The 17,246-nt window shown below is 33.2% G+C and overlaps 2 protein-coding genes across 2 annotated transcripts; one reads left to right on the top strand and one right to left on the bottom strand.

The window, feature by feature from the left end:
• Nucleotides 1-291: 291 nt before the first annotated feature.
• LOC306651529 (SH3 domain-binding glutamic acid-rich-like protein 3) lies at nucleotides 292-5,136 on the bottom strand. The gene is made up of 3 exons (XM_079124214.1): nucleotides 4,995-5,136; nucleotides 1,371-1,538; nucleotides 292-428 (listed from the first exon to the last, which is right to left on the bottom strand). Exons 1-3 carry the CDS (start codon nucleotides 5,040-5,042, stop codon nucleotides 363-365), a joined length of 282 nt encoding a protein of 93 aa, XP_078980340.1. The 5' UTR covers nucleotides 5,043-5,136; the 3' UTR covers nucleotides 292-362.
• A 4,912-nt stretch (nucleotides 5,137-10,048) lies between these two features.
• On the top strand, nucleotides 10,049-14,175 carry LOC306651703 (TLR adapter interacting with SLC15A4 on the lysosome-like). Its single transcript, XM_079124428.1, has 2 exons — nucleotides 10,049-10,201; nucleotides 11,207-14,175. Exon 2 carries the CDS (start codon nucleotides 11,247-11,249, stop codon nucleotides 12,153-12,155), a length of 909 nt encoding a protein of 302 aa, XP_078980554.1. The 5' UTR covers nucleotides 10,049-10,201; nucleotides 11,207-11,246; the 3' UTR covers nucleotides 12,156-14,175.
• Nucleotides 14,176-17,246: the final 3,071 nt, after the last annotated feature.

The following is a 17,246-nucleotide window of genomic DNA, read 5'->3' as shown; positions in this document are numbered from 1 at the left end:
AAACTTTTTTTGTAACAATCACATCAGTACAGTCTCTAATCCTTTGCTAACTGTATAGGTAAACATTTGAAAAACAAAGTTGAAAGAAAATTGCAAATTGTACTAAATCTACTTCATGCTTATAAATGGACAACTACCAGTGACCTTTAAAATTTTATGCTAATAGATACTTAACAATTTTCTTAGTTATATAAAATGTTCACAGAGTAGCAAAGAAATTATTTTAATGCACCTTTGTTAAGATGCTATGTATTAAAATGATTAATTAAACAGATATGTTGTTTTAATTGGAAGTAACTGAAGTATACAGAAGTATATGTAGAACCATCTCAGTAAACATCTCTTATAGCAAAACTGTCCATTCATTCCATCTTCAGGAATTTCAGAATCTCTTTGTTTTCCTTTGCTTTGTGGAACATTTCAAAATCCTAAAAATAAAATAAAAAAAAAATTAACTTGTAACATCAGTGATGATAATTCCCAATTATGAACTCATTAAACTTAAGGGTCCAGGTTATTTCTGACTAGGCTTTTGCAAATTTCTCTAGTTAAGTTAGATGAAAACTATCTCCAGAATTCAATTTATTTCATATTATGATGTATGATGAAAAAAGACTGATAATTATCTTCAAACGATCAGCATGATATACTTTCTTTTCTCTTTTGGTGGTACTAGTGATTGAACCCAGGGGTGCTAAACTACTGAGCAACAGCCCCACCTCTTTTTTAAAATCTGAACAAGGTCTCACTAAATAGATTAGGGCCTCACCAAATTACTGAGACTGGTCTTGAACTTGTGATCCTCCTGCTTCAGCTGCCTGAATCACTGGGATTACAGGTGTGCACTGCCAGCCCAGCTGTTATGTTATTTTTATTTCTTGAGGATTACCATCCTGACGAGTGAGATGAGTCTCAGTGATATTTTGATATGCATTTCCCTGATTGCTAATAATGTTGAACAATTTTCATTTATTTTATTTTTTGGCCATTTGATGGGATTATAGGTGTGTGCTACCATGGCAGCTATATTTTCCTTTTTTTATTTCTTATTTTTTAAGTACTTAGTTGTAGATGGACACAATACCTTTATGATGTTTATTTATTTTTATGTGATGCCAAGGATTGAACCCAGTGCCTCACATGTGCTAGGCAAGCACTCCACCACTGAGTCACAATCACAGCCCTATATTTTCTTTTTAAAATCATCTTTTCTTCATAAAATAAAAATCGGCTTGCTTTCAGGAACGTAAGTAAATTATTCTACAGATAGGGAAATCTGACCCTCTTACTCCATCAGTATACTTTTCTCCCTTGTATATGACTTTAAGATATAAAATGAAAACAAAATAAAAATGGACATTCACTCTTACTCCACAATATTCTTGGCCATTGAATATTTGAGGTGGTAGAGCTTTAGGTGTGGAAACCTTCATCCTCATTTCTTGAAGTACTTTCAAACTGATAGAAATATCTATTAATTCATACTGTACTTTGTAAGCATCTAAAATTCTGATAACTTCTTCTTGTCTCTGCTTTACCTAGATAGAAATATAGAAAGAAAGATGTTAATTGATTGAATCAATTGGTCCCAACATTTTTGTTTTTCACCTTCCTTGTCCATTATGTTATAGAATAGGAACAGCTATTAATGGTACAAAACCTGTTCGTGAAACAAGTATTATTTTTGTGAAGTATTTTGAAACAAAGTATTGTTCTTGTGTAGTTTGTGTATACTGTGAAGTATATATGTATATTGTATATGTTGCACATTACATATATATATAAATATGTACTATATGTGTATACATATATATACGTATGTGTCCATATATACATATATATATAGAGAGAGAGAGTGTATATATATATATATATGCAACAGACTGCACATGGCATCACTCACAGTTGCCAGAAAAACACTGTAAATTAAATCACAGTATTAAATCACAACTGCATGAAATTAGTTAGTTACAGTATATTCTGTATAACTACAGTGATTTTGTAGCCTTCTACTGTTACTATTTCACTGAGCTCCTGTGTTTGTAGTATCTGCTTTAAAATGTAAGGTAAGGCTGACTGTGTGATGCTAATCATCTCTGCATGTGCAGTTCCTCTCTTCAGTTAATTGTACCTTTCAGTGAAAAGTGATCTCTCTTGGTTCTCATGTAGTTTCAACATATATAATATATAACATTTAATACATGTACTTATCAACTGTTTACATTATTGGTAGGGTTTCTGGTCTTGGGAAATCAAAAGTTAAATTGCAGATTTTCAAGTGTGGGGGCAAAACTGCTCTCTGCTCTCATAACAACTCCCAGCCTCCCAGAATTGTTCAAGTGTCAACTGCATATAAGAAAATTATAGTGTCAATGGGGGTTGAAAATGTCTTATGGATTGTAATTATTTACCAGATTGATTTCATACTGTATTTGAAGTGATAAGAGCATTCTGCTAATAGTTGAGGCAGGCTTTTGCACTTGTTGGTGCTCTATAATGGTATCTATGGCAGTTCTGGGTAGGAAATGGACATAATACCATATTTTTAACAAGTTGTAAATCATACAGACTATATCAGAAAGATAATCCACAAGATGAAAAAATAAACATATGTAGGGCTTACTATTTATAAGTAAGTGAGTGGATCAAGGCGGCCACTTCTCACTTTGTCCTTCCATATGAACTGTTAAATTCATATCATCTGCTAATAGCCTGTATTTCTCCCATTGTTCTTTCTCCTAAAACACATACTATGGCTAAGGTAAAATTTGAAGAGTTAGTTATTTTTTAAACTTACTAATAGCCATATTTAAAAAAAAAACAGCATAAATCTTAGGTAAAATTAAGGTTACTACATTATCATGTGACAAATTTGGTCAATTTTGTTAAATAAAATCTCTGATGCTAGAATAAGAAAACATGCAATAACAATCTGACAAATACAAACCCAGCTTATTCAAGTGGGATTTCTATGAAAGTGCTTGTCAGTAGGTTTTTTGTCTGATGATTTGAAATGGTAATCCTGCCATGCTTAGAAAACTGCCTATATCCAATGGATACTGGAGAAAATTCTGAAATTCTAAAATTCAGCATTTCTACACTCTAAGACTCATTAGTTTTTAAAGTTGCAAAATCATGTTACATGAGATTTCAGTCACATTTTTATAGTAATTTTTCAAAACCGTTTTAGAGGAACCCATTAGAGTAGGGTTGCCTAGAGCAGTACTATTCTGTGTTTGATTCACAGACCAGCAGCATCAGCAATAGTCCACCTCAAATCTACAGTGTCAGAATTTCTGGGGGTGGGTCCCAGGAGCAATCTGTTTTAACAAATCCTCCAGATGATTGTTATCTATAGTATGTCATGGAACAACAGTTCAGTGGGGGATCTGCTGCATTCATTTTGGTTCTTACTCCAAATCATTCCCTCTAACATACTGTCACTACTAAATTCAATAATATTAATCATAAAGTTAAAAAGAAAAACCTGGTAAAATAGCCCACAGGTTTCTTTCTTTAAATCTGCTTATTGTTATTGTGTCTTAGTACAGAGGCAAAAACACTAATCTATCAGGCTTTATGCAAAAACAGCCTACTCTTTCAAGACTGAATCAAATCTCATTCCTTCTTCTGAAGATTCGGTGTCTGGTGTCTAACAAACAGCAGGAGTGTGATGAAGCTATGCCAACCATTTATAATTGATTCCAAATCCTTTAGTTTTTGTTTTTCTCTAAAATTTTGTAGTAGAAAGTTCTTACCCATATATTGGTCCATCTATACTTGTGCTGCCTAATGTGATAACCGTGAGTCACATGTGACTATCATGGAATGAAATGTGGCTACTCCAAAATGAGATGCACTATATATAGTGCATGCACAATACATACTGGAATTTGAAGAAAATATAATAATAATGTATAATAATAATGTATAATATTTGCATTTCATATATTGATTACATGTTGCAATAATGACATTTATATATTTTATGTTAAACATCTTAAATTTAATCTCAGCTGTTTTCAAAATGGCTACTAAAATTTTAAGTTATATATGTGGCTTTTATTATATTTCTGTTACACTATACTGTTCTATATAATTTCCTACATTCTGGTAAAAAGAAGTCATTTACATTTCAATTCATCTAAGAAAAGTCTGATCTATGCAAATGCACCTACTTATTAGAAATTGACAGTTTAATGGAAGACAGTGGAAAGAATCTGACATAACTTTCCCATGTACATATATGAATATACCATAGTGGATCTCACCATCATGTATATCCATAAGACCGGGATCCTAATTAGAATAAGATATATTACATGCTTGTATAATTATATTAAAATGGACTCTACTGATATGTATAACTAAAAAGAACCAATAAAAATTTGACAGTTTTGCAGGATGTAGTGGAGCACCCTGTATTCCCAGAGACTGGGGAAGTTAATGCAGGAGGTCACAAATTCAGGTCTCGACAATTTAGTGAGACCCACAGCAATTTAGTGACTCTGCCTCAAATTTTTAGAAAATAAAAATACTGGGACTGTAGCTCATTGGTAAAACTCCCGAGTTCAATATCCAGTACCAAAAGAAAAAAAAAATATTGAGTTTATCCCTTTTGGGTTCTTTTCTCTGAGGATTTTGGGCATTCATTCATTGGCATTTTCCCTCTCCGATTCTAAACAGGCTTCTTTATTTCCACCATTTGAACTACAGACAAAATTATCGAAGGCCCTTAAGGTGGTTGAGTCCACGATGCCAGAAACTTCCCGTATCAGTTCTTACAGCACAACCTGTATGAGAGAGTTAAGCACATTATATATTCTTCCATGCACCGTCCACCTCGGAAAGCCTAGAAAGTATGGAGGTGAAGAAGAAAGGCAGAAAGGTTATGGTAAAGTATTAGCAAAATTTTGAAGTCCCCAACTAGAATACTTCACTCTAGTGCTCTCACCCTCCCGCCCTGGCGCTGAGGCCCTTTTCTTCCTACTCACCTCCCTAGAGCCTGACACGCTGGTATAATAGACTTTAATGGAACTCATTGTTTCCACTCGGGCTACTTTGCAGGAGTAATATGAGGTTAACCACTTCACCGCTGCTTCACTCAGCTTAGCTTCTGAAGTCAGAACACCCAGCCCTGCCCTCCTCCATGCGGGTTGCTAAGGGCCAGTGGCCCCTGCGGCTCGGGATTGGTTGGAAAACAAGCGCCCCTGTGGCGCAGGCTAGCGCCCATTCTGAGGAACGCGGGTTCCTGGTGACCAGAGGGTGGAAACCCCCACCGGCCTGGGGGGAGGAGGGCTGGACTCCCAGGAGTGATAAACACTAGCTAAGTCCTCTTTTATGTCCTCATTTATGAGGCCCAGGAAAGGAGGAGCGGAAAGTGTAAAATGCATTCTCTGGCCCAGCATGATGTCAATTTTCCCTCCTACCTGCTTGGAAAGGGAAGCCAGGCATGTAATAATTACGGAGTCACCTGAGGCAGAAAATATCCCAAATGCAATGTGATGTGTGAAAAAAAAACATAAATAAAACTTGTGTTGCATGAGTTTGCAGGGAGAGAACAAAAGGTACTCCTGGAGAGGAGACCACCATAACAACATGTTATCTTTTCTCTTTGCATAGGAAAGTTCCTCTTTTCTCTCTCCTGTCCCCCTCCCTTCTTGAGGATGTGCTTTGCAGCCCGCCCTTTCCTTCTGGGAATCAAACTTTTAGTTTGTGTAATACCAGGTGCAATATTCCCTGCCTCTCCTAGCACTTCTTCTCTTTCCCCTTGTGTAAAAAGATGACCTCTTGCTTAAATGTTGCCTTCCCCTTCAATATATTCTTAACTCATGTTCCGAAATTTGTTTTCCAGTTAATCCTTTTCAGTAATGCGATGTAGTGATAATATTTGGGGAGTTTTCCAAAAGTGGGTAGATAATGGAAATTAAGAGCGAAGGACCAAAGAACCTCTCAGCCTCAGCTTCCGAGTTAGGCAAATTCATATTGTATGGTTCTCCCACTTAATAACTACGAATTTTAGGCAAATTATTTCCTTCTTGAGTGTCAGTATCTCTGTGGTTAAAATGAATATGGTCATACCTACCTACCAGCATCCTTGTCAGAATTAAATGAGTTAAGTATGTAAAAAATGTTTGGCACATCGTTTAAATAGTAGTTCAGAAAATGATAATAATTATTATTGATGATAATAATTGCTAGACACTTTGCATTCCACTTGAGAACACAGAGAAGGAAAACCACATTTACCTTCACAACTCACAGAGTGAAACCTAATAAAGTTAGGTAAATGTAGAGAAACCTAAACCAAAGTAGGTGAGTCAAGGCAGGCAACCCTGAATAACTGAGAGCTGAACTACATCCTGAAGTATGTGTAGTCTGCTGGGGATTTACAAGAACAAAGGAATTTTGGATCATGAAGCAACATGGCAATTGTAGCTTTGGGAACAAGTATAGAAATAGAACAGGGAGGCTGAGGAAGTAAACTGGGCAAATCAGCAGAGGTTTTCTGATTTCATGTTGGATTTTGGTTTCATATTATTTTTATATTATTTAATATTATTTTCAAGGTTGTATACTGTTGTGAAAAATTGTGTTTAGTCACAATTAGCAGAATTTCTGTGAAGACTAAATATAAAATTTTTGTGAGCTCATCTTTCATTTCGAAGCATGTCATAAATTGTACCTACTTGTATTAATCCACGGGTGATTAGAAGCCTTTGAAGATTTTAGTAGTTTTTCATAAAAGGCAGACCAATTTAACATGTTAATTGGATTAGAAGAGGGCAAGACTGGAAGCATTTGCAGCAATCCAAGACGGAAAGATTTTGGCAGTTGTGAAAGGCAAGGCATTCATACAACTTGGATCAGCTGGAGGTAGGGGTGAGCAAGAAAAAATAGAATATAACCAATGAAGGAGTACAGTGTAGGAGGAATTTGAGATCTCCATTTCCTTTTAATATTCCTTTGTGATAAAATGGGTATTATCTATTTTTAAAATTGCTTTTATTATCTTTCTGGTATGGGATTGTGACATATTTCCTAAGTTCATGGTGAGCCATTCCCTTGTCTCCAATTAATGCACTATTTCTTGTAAGAGGATAACTTTGACAGCTTAAAATAAAGAACTTGATTGGTATGACCTATAAAATTAATATTAACCTTCTCTGTGGTGTGTTTTTGATAATTATTTAAAGTGATAAAATACTATGAAACAAAAGTTATATTAATAATTATACCCCCAAATATCAACTATGTCAAAATTGTGTTTATGCTTCCCAGTCTACTTTAGCAGTTTATATCTAGATTCATTTGTGGTTTTGGAAAAACATAATAAAGATAAATTTTTTTTTCTTGTCATTTGTGTGAATTATTTATTTTTTCAATCATTCAAATTGTTAGGTAGTGGCTAGTAATGAATAGTGAAATGCATGAAGCGTTCTTTAAATTACTTTAGGATCTTCTTTAAACTACTTATGAAGTGGAAGAGAAAGCAAAGGGTGGTAGTTAATTGTTGAAAATAAACAGAAGGTTTGAAAAAAGAAGCAAAGTGGCTAATAGGAAAATATGTCAAAAGAAAAGGATTAATAGGACTAACTTTTTACAGGATCCATTGAGGTTGGTGTGAAGTTAGGAATTAAGGCCAGAGGTGTCTCCATTTGTCTGAGAAGACTCCTTTAGTAGCACAGGTGTACTAAGGTAACCTGACCCATTACTGACTTCAATGCCCACATTAACATGGGATTGACTTATAGAGGAAGCCCCTCTAAATAGGATGACTACCATGACAGTTCCGGAGGGGACCAACCAAGCTCAAAATCTCCACTGCCCTACATGAAGGAGGAGTTAAACACCTGATTGGTGAAGGTTGCTGAAGAAGGATGCTAATTCTCCTGGTAAACATCAAACAGTAATAAATTTGGAGACAGCATTGTCTCCTGTGTCATTCTGTGCTTGGGGATGGCCCATTTTCTCTCCTGAGAATGCTTACTGCTTGAACCTTACTTTGCTTTTACTTTACTTTCACGTCACTTTTGCTCATAATAAAGTTCTCTTTCATAGTTTTTGGTGTCTGACTTTAAATTTTCTTTCCTGGGAATATAAGAACCAAGGTTTGGAGTTTCAGCTCCCCACTTTCCTGTGACAAAATGATTCATGAATACATGCTAATTGTACAATAATTCAAATCATATAGAAATATAGGGTCTAAAAATAAAATTATACCTTTACCTACTTCCTGACATTGAACTACAGTTTCGTTTGTATCCTTTTCCACCAAAATGGTTGTATACATTAAGGCAATTAAAAGGGGGAGAAAGCCAGTTCAGCAAAGAAGTTAAGCACACAGGTTTTGATGTTGGGCTGTACCACTTACATTTGCCCGATACTGGGCAAGTTATCTAACTTATCTGTGCTTCTTTTCTTATAGGTAAAATGGAATAATAATATCTGTATCATAGGTATATTATGATGATTAAATTAGTATGTGTAAAGTATTTGGAAATGTTTGACACATAGCACAAACAATTCATGATGGAATCATTCTGCATATACTATTCTGCAATGTGCATTCTATACACATAACTAGGAAATATCATGTAGAGATTAATAATATAAGATCTGAATCCAGTTGTTGGGTACTAATACTAGTTCTGTTATTTACCTGTTTTGTGACCTTCAGCAAATATATAACCTTTCTCTCTGCTTTTTTTTTCTGTAAAATGGGGATAAGATTATCTGCTTTAAGTAGTGTACATAAAACATGTAGAATAACTGGTAGTAATTGTTTAATAATACTATTAAATCATTAAAAATTCTCAGATGTAAATCAAAGCTACGTTGTGATTTCATCACATTCCAATTAGAATGGCAATCATTAAGAATACAAATAAATTCTGGCAAGGATATAGATAAAAAGGTGCACTCATACATTGTTGGTGGGACTGCAGATTGGTTCAACTACTTTGAAAAGCAATACAGAGCTACCTCAAAAGATTAGTAATGGAACTATCATATGACATTTCATGTAATATATTACATGAAATATGGTATTTCCTGGCAAATGGATGGAACTGGAGAGCATAATGCTAAGTGAAATAAACCAGACTCAGAAAGTGAAGGTTTGAATGTTTTCTTTCATATGCAAAAGCTAGAGCAAAATAAGAGAAAAAAGGCAGGCACCCTGAAAATAAAAGGGACATCAATGGAGTATGGGAATATTACTAAGGGGGAAGGAGAGGAGACAGGAAAAGGGAAGGAGGAAGTATGCAATGAAATTGACCAAATTTTGCTACATATATATATATATATATATATATATATATATATATATATATATACCATGTGAATTTCTCTTTGCTTTATCTATAAAGCCAATTAAAAACTATAAATATTTAGAAGGAAGACAAGTAGAGCAGAGGAAGGGGAACAGAGGGAGGAGAAGTGGAGAGAAAGAGGAAGTACTGGGGGCTGAAATGGAACAAGTTGTATTCCATGCATGTGTGTATTATGTCAAAAAGAACCCACTACAATGTGTAACTAACTGTACTGCACTAATAAAAGCAGTTTAATATTTCATATTAATATTTCATTAGTATTTCATGCCCAAATGTATCATGATTTCTTTTTTTACCATTTAAACCATTTTTTATTTTGTTCCTTCCGCATTTTATTGGTACATTATAGTTGTACATAATGATGAAATTTGCCATTACATATTCATACATTCACACAACATACTACTATTATTTGACCAGTATCACTCCTCAGCTTTATCATAATTTATTTAAACATACTCTTATTTGGGTTATTTTGAATTATTCATTAATACAAAATACGATGCAGGTACTACTTTTTTTGCCATTTAAAAAAATGAAAATAACCTTGCCTCTACCTTCACTTACTTGAAGAGAGCTATTGTTAACATTTTTCCACTCTCTTTGTCATTTCTAACTTGAATAAACACTTTCAAGATCCTCTTTTAGTACGTGATCATTACCATACCACACATGTGATCAACCCACATCATTTTCCTATTCCTTTGTTTCAGTCATAGGGTATGAACAGAAAGCAGAAGCATTTTATGTGGTTAAAGCTATCTTTCTAAAGTGTGAGTCGAAGCTGAGAACCAAGGACTTATTTTGTGTTTGGAGTGTTGGATCCTTGGAAGACCAAATCTATGGGTACCCTGACCTTTTAAAAGGTAAGTCTAAATTCAATCAGATTTTGGCTCACATTGCTTTATTTCTTCCAAAACTCTTTTCAAGTATAAATACAAGTAGATTTCCTGGGAACATTTATAGTAGACACTATAGACTTAAAAAAGGGAAATTGTATTTTGAATCGTTTGCTTTTTTTTTTCATGCATTGACAAAGTAGAGGAAAAAAAGAAATTCTTCAAGAATTCTTAAGAACAATGCAAAAGATTGGAATAACTGCTTATTACTGTAGGATTTGAGTCTAAAAGAAGAAAAGGAAAGTTAGAAAGAAGGGGAAAGAAAAAAGAAAAAGGGATAAAAGAATGGTTATCAATTTGAGAAACCTATTTGCCCTTATATTATTGAAAAATAAATGGCTGTATATCTATTCTAAATCAGAAAGTTTGCATGAATTCAAATAACATATATTTTCCCACAACTTATACACATTTAGGGTATAGTAATTTTTCAAAATGCTATGATTCAAACAATATTAATTAAAAGCACATTTAAAACCAATTCTTTGAAATCAGGTTTCATTTTATGTAGACTCTTGGAAGATAAATGGTTAGGCATTTTAGTCAATTCCAAATCAATCCTAAAAGACAGTTGAATGTAATCATTATACATCTGGGTAAGTTTTTATTTTTAAAACACTTCATTGCACTATATCATATTATCTTGATTGGGGTGGTTAGCTTGCCTTGCATTTTGAGCCCATGTGTTTAATGCCCAGCACCATACACGAAAAATATTATTATGATGATAAGCCTGTGAAGAAGGAAAGTAATGTTACTCTTTAATTGATGTGAAAATTGTGAGCAAGACATAAATTACCCTTCAAAAAAGGGTTAGTGGTAGAACTGGAACTAAATTCTCTTTTTTCCTAGCTTTATTCTCTATCCTTTGAGAAACATTGCCTTCCTTAATCAATTTTTCTTCACATAGGAGATAAATTCTTATCTGACAGTTTAATGTGCATTGCCTTAATGAGTTCTTTTATGTTATAGGAATATTACAGTCTTCCTTTTAGAAAATTTGCTTAAGAAAATGCTTGGAGAAGCTTTCCTAATTGAACTGCTATACAAAGAACAGAAATATATAAAATCTTGCAAACCAGTAACATGTAAGAAGACCTCAAATAATGAAAAAGAAACTTGGAAAATTAAGCTTTTGGATACAGAAGACAATTCACTTCCCCGTCTTAAGAGGGAAAATCAAGAAAATGTTATGGAAGGAAGTTTAACTGAACAAAATAATGGTACAAATCAAATAAAATCTGTGGTAAAATGCAAAAATACACCTGTTCTAGGAAATGTATCCATTGCATTGACCATTCCAAAGAGAGAACAACATGATGAAAGACAAGTGGATTTATATCGATCCTGGTCATGTACCAGTATTTGCCAGAATTATCCTGATCTACAGATTGGAGGTGATCATGTGGGGAACATGTATGATTCAGGTTGCTTTGTGGAACACACACATGATGATATTTCTAATGGTCCTCTTTTACTTTCAGTGGATATACCATTGGGCCAATCTATCACTGAGCCTCTCCAGAAAAAACCCACCTCAAAGTTATTGAATTGGGATGAAATTCGAGAAAAAAGTATGTTGTTTCATAAGCAGCCTCTCTCTAATTCTATGCTTAATAGCTATATGGAAAAAAAGGTGGATGAACTCTATAAACAGTTTTTGGAAGAAAATCTCACCAGGTGTCGCTCCATAACCAATCTTATAGCTTCCAATCTGCTAATGAACAATGTAAATCAGATTAGTCTTCAAATCTCCCAAGAGCAGAACATAGAAGCATCAAAAGCTCAGGAAGCTCTCCTGCACTCTTTAGCACTATGTAATTTTCGTAACATTTCCCATGGAACCAGTTCTGAATTCAGCACTCCTAACTTACAAATATCAAACCAAACAGGTAGGGAACTTGCATCACATTTACAGTAGGAATCAACTACATACTGGTTAAACTAACTTAAGAGACTTAACAACAATCTTCTCTGGCTTATCATGTCACATCTCCTTTGAGGTATGGTTATCATGTTGCTTTAAAAAATGATTTGACTCAGTGTACATCTGAGTTGTTGTAGGATATAACTTACAATAACTAAATTTTATAAGTGTATTTTCTTACTGTTTTAACATCATTAATGATTGCTACATTCATGTTTGTATGCTCTGTGTTTATCTACATAATAGCCACTGGTACACCAAATCAATCACCTCACTGTCATTCAGCTTTAATCACAGCAAAAGCAGAATGAGTAGTGCATGATTGCTCTAAGCTACTGAAGTGACCACTAGAAGCTGTCAGAATGAGACATTTATTCCTCTACAAAAAGTTTATAGACATATGAGTAGTGCTTAAATTTTCATTTTATTTATTAAATCATTTATTTTATTTCTTACATCCAGGATCTTTTACACTGACAATCAGAATATCCTAGTGAAATTTTACACACATTCACACACACACACACACATACACACACACACATTGTATGTTTTATTTTTTGGTATATTCTAATTCCTAAGCAAAGAAAAGAAATATACAAAGTTTTGCAAACCACTAACATGTAAGAAGACCTCAAATGATTAAAAGGAAACTTGGAAAAACAAACTTGTAGATACAGAAGACAATTTACTTCTCCATTAGGATGGAAAATTTTATGCTGTATGTTGTATATTATGTATAAGCATATATATAATATATACTATAATTTGTATATCATGATATATATATAATTTTCATATTAAAAATTTGGGTATGGGGTCTATTAGAAAATACTTTAAACAAAAATTAAATTTTAATGACATTTGAAAGAAAAATGGAAAGATGTCCTAAAAAATGGTGATTTTTTTTTGCCAGTGCTATTTTTATTAAAACTGTATATTTTGAATTTTCCTGCGATAAGCATCAACTTTGTTATATCACTATGTTATGCCTGCTTATTTTCATGGATGGGATAAATGAAAGCATACAGTATCCTGGATTAGAATAAAAGTCAGCAAGATAGTATTGAACTTTAGGAATCTGAATTAAATAAATTAGCCTTATGGGATGGTGCAGTTTATTGCAGAATTGTAAACAAGACCTTACAGTTAATACCGCACACTTCTCCTGGAAAGAGTAAAATGATTATCACACATCTTTGCTTATGAAGTATAATGGTACAAATTTCCATTATGGTATTGATATGGATGAATTATATATTAATAATATTTGTATATTAGTAATCACTCCTTCCCCTCCAATTATCTTTTGTTTTGATTATATTTTTATTTACTATGTCACCTCAATACCCTCATAACTCATTCTTTTGAATAAATTTTCCTTAGATTCTTTTCATTCTCTTCAAATTTTTATGATCTAATAAGTATCTTTGATTTATACTCTGTTTATCTCTTCATCACTCCTTTCCCTGTCATTCCTTCACATAATCTCAATTTCCATTATTCAGATGTTTGATTCTGAAATGACAATGTGTAAAATATTTTGGAAAAACTGACTTTCATATAGACACTGAAAAAGAGTTGTGTGTACATTGTCTTCTATTTTGCTAAATTTGTGTATTTTTAGCACGAGTTTTTCAAATTGAGAATATATTAAACTTTATATTTTCTAAAGTGAATTAAATATTGTTGGGCAATAATTCTGGTGTGAATGATTTTCTTATGTACAGTGATGTGTTAGTATTTGATTTATGAAATGTTCATATTCATAAATGGTGTTGAGATTGCATAGCACTATATAAAAAACAGTATTTAGCCAGTATCTAATTTAAATGCATTAATTACCCTCTCCAGTTTAAAATATCCTGCTCTTGCCTATGCTTATTTCCAGCCTCATCAAAATGCTTATTGTGCAAAAATACTATGATTAAAATGTCCTAAAATTTACTGCAATAATTAAATAAGCAAAGATAATAAATTTGCTGTTATGTTTTATTCTGACATCATACCTCCTTACTTCAATATTTTAATGAAATACGCACATGAGGTTGCAATTAGCATTGTTCAGGTTTTCTATTTTTCACTACAGTTATCACATTCATGACTACACTTTTCTCTTTCAAAATTATGTTTGAAATATCTAGAATAATGGATTTACTTCTGTCTCAGAATTAAAGTAGTTTAAAACATTAGTTTTATGGTTCTAAAAATTGGAGAATGTTAATGCTTCACCAGTTAAAGAGAATCACCGTATTTCCTCAGGAAAGAAGTTCAGATGGTTAAGAATATTGCTTAATACAGTGCTGCTGCCTCCCTGTATGGGTCACTTTAAACTGCATTTCATCTCGGGATTTTAGGTGACTATTGTAGGACTTAGAAAGGGTTTGACCCAATCTCAGGTAACTTTTTTCCAGGAGAATCCTTGAAACATTGAAACCTATTCAAAGGATAGAGTCTATCCTGGATTCCTGGAATTTTCAGGTTTGATCTGTCTCATGGACTAATTTCCAAAAGCAACCAGTCTCTATAAGGTTCTTTTTTATTTTTAATTTTTACATGAAAGTAGAATTAATTTGGCAGAATATACCTATATATAGTATAACTCCACGAAGGTCTTAAGGCAAGAGCTACCACTGACATGATACAAGCAAGGTTGTAAGCTGATACTCTGGATCTTATTAAAACTAATGCTTGGAAGTGAAAAACAAAGAATATATTTTCTGATTTGGGGTTGGGATATCTATCTATCTATCTATCTATCTATCTATCTCCAAATATCATGAATTTATATTTCTTTAACAGATAAGTTCAGCTAATATAACATTACTACATAATTTTGACTTGAATGAAGGGTGGAGGAATGATTGGATAAGGATTATTATGTGGAATAAACTGAATTAGTTTTGTAGTTAAGTGTATAATTGTTTACAGCCAATACAGGAAAGAAAAAAAATCAACAAGTTAAATTAAAAGCCATTTAATGTTTTCATGACTAATCATTTGCATGGAAAATTAGTCAATTGGCTATGTAAAACTGTGAAAATTCGTGAAAAATGAAATAATTATTTAGTAGCAAAAAACAAAGAAAGAAAAGAAAAGAAAAATATTGCTGGCAAAATTTTCTCAAAATATTAAGTAGGGATAATTGTCCTTTTAAAAAAACCTGTGGGCAATTTAGGACTTTTGATTCCCAAACATTGCTGTGTGATTTTCCAAATGTGCACATTATTATGTCTTGATTTAATATTTATAATACTAAATAATACTAATAAATTAATAAATACTGAATCAAGCATAATATTTAATTTTCATTATAAATGAGCAGTTGTGACAGTTTTATGAAATAGCCTTTAAATAACTTTATTTAATAACATCTGTAAAAATTTATGCAAACCAAGTAAGGTATGTTAATTTCAACTTAAAAAGATTGAATTATTTTTATGGGAAGTTAAGTATTTGATTTTTCTGCAATTTCTACTTAAAGCTGAGAAATTTGTAGCTTACAGAACTACAATATTGTTTCTGCTTTTTACTTCCTCAAATGAACAGAGGCACTTCTTCATGATAAATATAAATTGTCAAAGACATTGTTTTTATCCGAGAGTGATTGAGTTTCAAATGTTGGCTATTTCCTAAAATTTATTTCTCTCGACATTTATACACTAGACCAATTTCTACTAAATAGAATATAAGTAGAATTTTAAAATTTTAGGGGCCATCTCAGTATCCCAGGGACTTCTGTGGTTCTTTTAAGAATTCATCTCTGCTGTAGAGAATCCATATTATTGTAGAATACCATTATAGTCTTCTGAGGAAAAGCTTATGAAGTAATATATAAAGTTTCTACACAAGGGTTCATAATTATAAGACCAGCTTGAATCTGGAGCAGATCTTCAAAACCAGAATAAGTTCTTAGAGCTTTCTGTCTTCCAGAGAGGCATTTCTTTGGCATACTCAAGGTACTAGGGCAAACTCCCTGGGTTTTCATTCATTGAACAAATATTTGTTGAGGACTTTGATAAGTGATAGGTTTAGATGTGAAACAAAATTGATGCAGTTTCTGCTTTTCACTGAGCTTATAACCAGCTGACACAGAATCAGAGAGCAATAGTAAATCATCACAATCTAATTTTAGGCCATGAAAAATCTAAGCATGCAGTTCTAAATCTATATTGGTAGTTCTGCCTGATTGGACTTTACATAAGCTCATCTGAATCAATCATGGGTCTTGTTGATATCCATCAGTGTGGCTTTAATGGTTATTAAATGTATTGAAATATTTCCATGTCAACTGTTATGAGCTGCTGCTCCTAGCCTTCCAAGTTCTCCCACCAAAACCACACTGCCCACTCTGGCCCCTCCTTCTGTGCCCTTGTATCTCCCCATGATCCAATAACTAAAACAATGGGCCTCTAGGACCCAGCTCTGGTACTACCTATGACAGTTCTTGTCCTTATGAGTTACATATTTTGATTCTCATTTCTGCTTGTATCTACTTCAGTACTGAGATTTGTGTTCCAAAAACTCACTCAGTAATGCTATTATTCTAGACCTGGGCCCTCTATTTTCTTACATTTCTTCAATAAGTGAGGGCCTGTTCTTGAACCCAAGTCTTTTATTGGATCTTCCTTATTTTAGTCACCATCCAAATTCTCTCTTGCATTGTTTTGAATCTTTATTGCTTTTTGGTTCTCTAGGGCCACTTGTTTTTTGCTACATTATAAAGACACAGGCTACCTTATGGAATTATTGCTTGACATTTATTGACCAAATTGAGTGATCAAGATACTTAATAATGTGAAAGATCATAACTTGAGTGCTGGATAATGATTGAATATTATACTATATATTATTCCTGCTTCTTATGTAATCTCAGACATAAAACTACTGATTTTCTTTGTGCTTCATAGTGAACCAATTATTTCTGCTTCATTCCCTGAGGAGTTAGACTTTAAAGCTTAGTTATGAAGGGTCCATGTCCTGAGAGAACTGCTGTCTATGTGAAGCTTCCTAAAATTTTACTACAGAGTTTTAATCTTGTAACCAAATATTTTATTACCTATTTTATTGCCTAGTAAATGCCTG

This window comes from Sciurus vulgaris (assembly GCF_902686455.1).
Source record: "Sciurus vulgaris genome assembly, chromosome: X".
NCBI lineage: Eukaryota > Metazoa > Chordata > Mammalia > Rodentia > Sciuridae > Sciurus > Sciurus vulgaris.
This window is presented reverse-complemented; position numbering and strand designations above follow the sequence as displayed.

What these genes read in the sequence shown, in the direction of transcription:
- LOC306651529 (XM_079124214.1), bottom strand. Translation starts at nt 5,042, where the DNA reads ATGAGTTCCATTAAAGTCTATTATACCAGCGTGTCAGGCTCTAGGGAG. An exon ending in GCGTGTCAGGCTCTAGGGAG is followed by an intron (nt 1,539 to 4,994) that starts GTGAGTAGGAAG and finishes ATTTCTATCTAG; the next exon opens with GTAAAGCAGAGACAAGAAGA. An exon ending in ATGGCCAAGAATATTGTGGA is followed by an intron (nt 429 to 1,370) that starts GTAAGAGTGAAT and finishes TTTTATTTTTAG; the next exon opens with GATTTTGAAATGTTCCACAA.
- LOC306651703 (XM_079124428.1), top strand. Translation starts at nt 11,247, where the DNA reads ATGCTTGGAGAAGCTTTCCTAATTGAACTGCTATACAAAGAACAGAAA.